Source organism: Gavialis gangeticus, unplaced genomic scaffold (assembly GCF_001723915.1).
Source record: "Gavialis gangeticus isolate Ggan-Ray unplaced genomic scaffold, GavGan_comp1, whole genome shotgun sequence".
NCBI classification, from domain to species: Eukaryota; Metazoa; Chordata; order Crocodylia; family Gavialidae; genus Gavialis; species Gavialis gangeticus.
In genome coordinates, this window is record NW_017729024.1 from 46,397,323 (window position 1) to 46,403,322 (window position 6,000).

At 44.0% G+C, this 6,000-nt stretch overlaps 1 protein-coding gene across 1 annotated transcript in view; it reads right to left on the reverse strand.

Annotated features, from left to right (window-relative positions):
* SUSD1 (sushi domain containing 1) overlaps positions 1–6,000 on the reverse strand; it is a 115,458-nt gene that overhangs the window by 32,626 nt on the left and 76,832 nt on the right. The window contains exons 13-14 of the mRNA XM_019518199.1: positions 4,016–4,110; positions 1,586–1,772 (exon numbers count right to left, since the gene is read on the reverse strand). Coding sequence (XP_019373744.1) covers positions 1,586–1,772; positions 4,016–4,110 — 282 coding nt within the window. The remainder of the gene's footprint in view (positions 1–1,585; positions 1,773–4,015; positions 4,111–6,000) is intronic.

Consider the following 6,000-nt stretch of genomic DNA (forward strand, 5'->3'; position numbering starts at 1 on the left):
ATGGGCGGGGGAGAAGGCAGGGGACAGAGGTACTTCTGTGGTTTTCTCAGCCCCACCGGAGTACAGGGGATTGGAACTTCTGCTTCAGTTCCTGCATGACTTGACTGAACTTACACAAGAAGCCTGCATTCAACTTTATGCCCCAGCACAAGTCTCCTGAGTCTTAAACAGATGCCCTAATTGTTGGCACATGTATCTTCTCTTTAGTTTCTCTGCTGTGCTGTACTGCCATTTTAAATCAAACAGAAGCCAATGCCCCTCCTTCTCATGAATTTGCTAACTCAAGAATCACGTGCACTTTTGAATGCAGACTCTTTTCACAACCCTCGCTGGTCAAGTGGCCATATTGTCACTCATCCCGAGGGTCACTCCATAAAAAATAACTACAGTAAAAGCTCTGCTATCTAGCATCCATGGGGAATGGGGAGTGCTGGTTCATCAAATATGCCAGTTATCTGAGTTATAAGTCACAATACAATGCAATCACAATGGTGGATGTGTACAACTGAGACTGCTGCTAGCAACATCGCTGGGCAGCATCCTGAAGCTTCCATAAATGACAGATCTATGAGAAGCGCACGGCAAGGTGCTGGATGGCTATCGGAGTATTTCCAGATATGTGAAGGAAGATTTGTATTGCCGTCTATGATAGATGTTGGTTAATAGAGCATTCCGAGTGGTAAAGCAGTAACACAGCTTTTACTGTACCATATTTCCCCAAATCCAAGATAAGTCTGAATTTAAAATGACCCTCCAATACTTAGATTCTATACATGGAAAAATTATGAATTGTTTATAATTTTCTATGTCTAGAATCTAATTACAGCCCCCGCCCAGTGCCAGTGTGCCCTAGCACCTGCCTCTGCCACAGTACCTGCCCCCCTGGCACCTGCTCCCTCAACACTCACCATAGATGGAGGAAGAAAATATTATTTGGGGGGGCTGCATGCATGCATGCATGAGCACAAGAAGTACAGCTCCCATCGTGCTCTGTGCAATGCGATGCATGTGTGGTTTGACTCTTCTTCCTCAGCCGCTTGGAGCTGAGCATGCGTGTGGTGCTGCCTGGATGCACACTGTGTGGCGCCATGGTCCTGTTGCTGTCACTGGCCACTGCAAAATGAGTTTGGGGGACTAACACCCCCACAAGCCCTGGCCTTCTGCCACCCATGCCACTTGCCCCCCTATGCCTGTGCCCTCTGTGCCTGCATCCCCTGGAGCTTACCCCCTACCCACCCCACCCAGTAAGTGGCAGCTGTGGTAGCAGAAGGGGAGTGGCAGATGATGGGGAGACAGACAGGGAAGAAGAGGCTGTGGGGCAGAGGTGGCAGCACTGGGGACAGGCAGGGGCGGGGGCAGAGCGGCACAGGACAGAGGCAGCACAGGGCAGGCAGGCAACAGTGGTGGCTCCAGCTCTGACCCCGAGTAGGGCCCGGAATTGGAGGTGCCGTAGCTACCTGCCCCTCTCCCCTCCACACATAGCCGTGTACTCAAATCCAAGATGAGGGCCTCCCCCCATGTTTAATGGGGAAAAAGACCTTGTCTTAGATTTGAGTAAACATGGTAAATAAATAGCTGGACCTACCAGTAATTTCAGTTGTCATTGAAACTAGCACAGAAAGATCCAAAGCTGTGATGGAAATATTCACAGAGTAATTAGTGCCAGGCTGTAAATCCAGACAAACTTCTGGAGTTAGCTTGTACGTGGTGAGGTTAAATGTCATTTCATGAAAGAATTCCTGCTGATACCAGCGTCGGCCTCGTATGTGAAACTGCAATGGAAAATCACAACAATGCGTATTGACAGACAAATGTATAAAGCACTTCAAATGCCACCTTTTTTTGAAGATTTTTTCCGTTTGTAGCATGGCAGGAATGCACAGATGTACCACTGCTCCCAGCTAAAGTTTTCCTTTAAGGGGTTTCAAAATTATCCCTGTTTCACCCAGAGACATTTTTAATATGGTTCTGGCTGCTTTGTAACACTATAGCACTGAGTATCACCTGCTCTCTCACTTTTCATAGTGTTTTAAAGTTGTTTGAAGTGCTGTGAACATTACACCTATCCATGCCCAATGAAAATGAGCCATTTCAATTCTTCATATTCATTTATTATACAAAAACATAAAAAGCTGTTACTTTACCCTTGTGGAAAATACACATATATACAATATATACAAGCATAGAGCCTGAATGTTGTTCAGTATTATCCTAATCAAAATATTCTCAAGTTTTATGAAGAAACAGACCATTATTCATAAACAGCACTGGAATAAAACTAGCTCTGGCACTTAGTTTTTCTTTCCTTGACTTCCCTAACCCTTTTTGCAATACAGAAAAAAATCTTGAAGTTATGACTTTGGGAATGGACAAATGTGCATTTTCATTCTTTAAAAGGGAAGGGGTAGGCTGTGCATTAGCTGTTACACTGTAACTGTTACATCTACTTAATTCTGTAGCAATACAAATTAGCTAACCCTGCATAACTCTGACCCTAAGCAAAGCACAAGCACAGCTCAAGTCAGAGCAGTTTTGCTATAGTTGTATCACAACATTATAATTCAAATGTAATGATTGCAGCAGCTAATATTGATTATAATAATCTAGCAGCTAATATTGATGTCCTTTCATATCACAACAATTGTTGACACCTGTCTATACTCATGACTTGCCAAGAGAGAGAAGTATCTGACTGGTGCACCCTCATTTTTTAAATCAGCACATGTAGGTAAATGAACTCCCATGCATGCCAGGTGCTTGATCCTGAAAGGTTCAGTGCTTTCAAATCCTGTTGTGCTCAGAACGCGCTGAGAACGCCACGTGCTGCTCAGGATTAGATTATGGATTTGTAGTTCCCTGTTGCAGACCTGAGTTTTTGCAGCTGCTTGTACCCTAAGTGGTCACAATGTTATTAACTCAAAACTAATAATTTTCACAATCAATTTTCAGGCATTTATATAAAGGAAAAAATAGATTGCCTGCTCTCTTTGACTCTCATCTGCCATTCTTCAGTTAGGAGCGTGCAGTACACTCAAGTCAAGGGCACCCTAGGGCAGGGGTCAACAACCTATGGCCCACAGGCTGGATGCAGTCCTCAGAGCCTTTTAATTTGGATTGTGGACATGGGACTTCAACAGTAGTCACTCCCAATGCCACCATGGGGAAAAGCTGCAGCGGCCAACACGCATTAAAGTGGCAGCAGCAGGCGCTTTCCCCATGATGGTGCAGGGAAAAGCAGCAGTGGTGGTAGGTGTTTTCTTCAACCATAGTGGAGAAAAGTGCTACCAGCAGCTGGTACCTAGCACCCTTCTGCCCTCTAATCTGAACTGGGCTAATCAGACCTCACAGCCTTAAAAGGTAGCTGACTGCTACTCAAGGGCATGCAGATTAGAGGGGAAAAAAGCCAATTTAGGACTCAGTATAGATGAACTATCCAGAGATTTCATATCAAGGAGGGCTCATTCAAGGGATGGGGCAAGGTAACTGGCATGTATGACTGAAGAAGAGGGAAAGGGCTAGTATAGGATGGAGTCTGAGGCCAGTGCAGAGAAGACAATGAGGAAAAGAAAAGAAGGAAAGAAGATTAAAAAATAAGCAAGAAAAAGACATAAGCAAGAAACATCACAAAAAGCACAGGAGTGTGTATTTGAATTTTTAAAATGTCATGCATGCTAGTTTCCCCATTACTATGATCTCTGTTACCAGGTTAGTAGAGTGAGGAACTCCAATAGCAGCAATGTACAAAGCATGAGTGACTGGTGCCTCCTGAATCCGGGGGGGCACCTGCGAAAGCTGCCGACCGTGTCAGGGGGGGCACCAGCCCTACCGACAGCATCAGTGTCAGCCATCAGGGGGGGAGGGAGGAGGTATCAGCCCCTTTGGGGGGGCACGTGCACTCCTGTGCACCCCCTACCAGTCGCCTATGGCACAAAGAATCTTGGCATTGTCGATACTTGATTAATTTTTTCTTCTTATAGCAACACAGAATCAAACACTTAAATTATGTATTACTTACTAAATATCTCTCTTCCATATCAGTTCTCTTTATGTTTCGCCTCCATTTCAAGCAGGTGTCATTAAAAATCAGGATATCACTGAAGACTTCCTTTACTGCAGGCATAGTAATAAAGGAGGAAAAAGGCATAACTAAAAATGTTTGTAAAAGCTCTCCTGTAATATTATTGATCATGATTGACTGAAGATGGAAAACTCCAGCTTTTTATGGTCTAAAGTTATTAGGAGAAGATGGAACCTCACTCTTTTTACAGTGCCCAAGTACTTTAAAACTTATATAAATGTTTTTTTCCAGGGAACGATGGTATGATAAAGTTCAAGTGTTCTATTAAAGAGAATCCTTGCAAATTAAATGTGTTTGTCAAAGGTCTAGGAAAAGATTGAATTTTAGAAGTGTGAGTTGTCTCTCTTCTTTTAAAGGTACAATAAAACCACAAGTCAGATATTTCAGTTTCAAAACTGGCTCTAGGCCAAACAGGCATGAAAAAGAGGTGGTCAGACCAGAGAACAGGAAAGATGGACACTTAGCTTCTTGTCAAATTGCACTGGAAATGACCAAGCAGCCATATTTTGATGACATTTCTCAAACAGGCCTCCTGAGAGCAGAAGGTATATGTATGTCACTGCAGGGCTGCAGCTGTCATTTGGCATCAATGTACTAGCTGATGAAGCTACTATTCCACCACAGCAATTCAGTAAGTGTCAAAAGATACTTCTGCTTTCAACCCAGCTTAGTTTCATAGTTTCATAGTTTCTAGGGTCAGAAGGGACCTGAGAAGATCATTTAGTCCAACCCCCTGCCATGGCAGGAAAGAGTACTGGGGTTAAACAACCCCAGCAAGGTGTTCATTGGGAATGACTACTGTTGAAGTTCCATGTCCACAATCCAAGCTTGCCTCCTTGCACCACCAAAGAAGGTGAAAATGTTATGGGACTGATTTTCAAGATTGCTCAATAGCTATGGGTAGAGTGGCATTTTCAAAACTGCTCAGTACCTAGCAATTCCATTATTCTCAGGTCCTGAAAATCTGACCCGTTTAGTACCTAAGTAAGACTTACTGGGGGATAAATTCTTCAGAAAATATGCCTCCACTCCATTAAGCCTGATTTATAGTATTTACTCAAATACAAGACAAGGTTTTTCCCCACAATTAGCATGGTGGGGGGAAAGCCCTTCATTTTATAATCGCATACAAGGAAATCTAACTAAACACACTGTATATAATTAAACTACTGCCAAAAGCAGCATGTGCTCAGCAATGGAAAGTTGAAGTTGATTAAATGCAGCCAACACTGAGCAACACTGATAATTTCAAGGTTATTGTTTTTAAATTTGCTCCTCACTTCCATGTCCTCAGGGAGAGCAAAGTCTGACAGTAAAGAGTAGGGGAAGGGGCTGCCAGGGGAAAATGTTAGGGGGAAGCAGAGAGCAAAGGGGTACCTGACCCCCCAGATTTATTTTCCCTGCTGTAGCAGTGGATGGGGGATAAATTATAGGCAAACCTCCAATAATTAGATTATATACCTGGAAAATTATAACAAATTTATAGGTTTTCCACATGTAGAATCTAATTATTGTGGGGGGTCATCTTATAATTAGAGTCATCTTTTATTTGAGTAAATATGGTAAATCTATCCCACTACATAGGAGATTAGAAAGGAGATATTTCTCAAACTACTTGTATTTTTAAAAGGCTTGTCCTTGCAATGAAATAAATGATTGAAACATGGGTTATTGGTGCCTCCTGAGTCTGGAGGGGCACCAGCAGCCGATCGCTGACTGGGGTCGGGGAGGGAGACCCCCAATGGCCGACTGCCGACCCCAGAAGTGTTGGCGGCAAAACCAGAAATGCCACTGGCGCTTCTCTCGGTGCCCCCACTCCCTGGCTGGCGCCAATCTTGGTGGGGTGGGGGTAGGCACTGGTTAACACTTCTCTCAGTGCCCCCACACCCTTGCCTGTGAGGGCCAATCTCAGGGGGGGCACA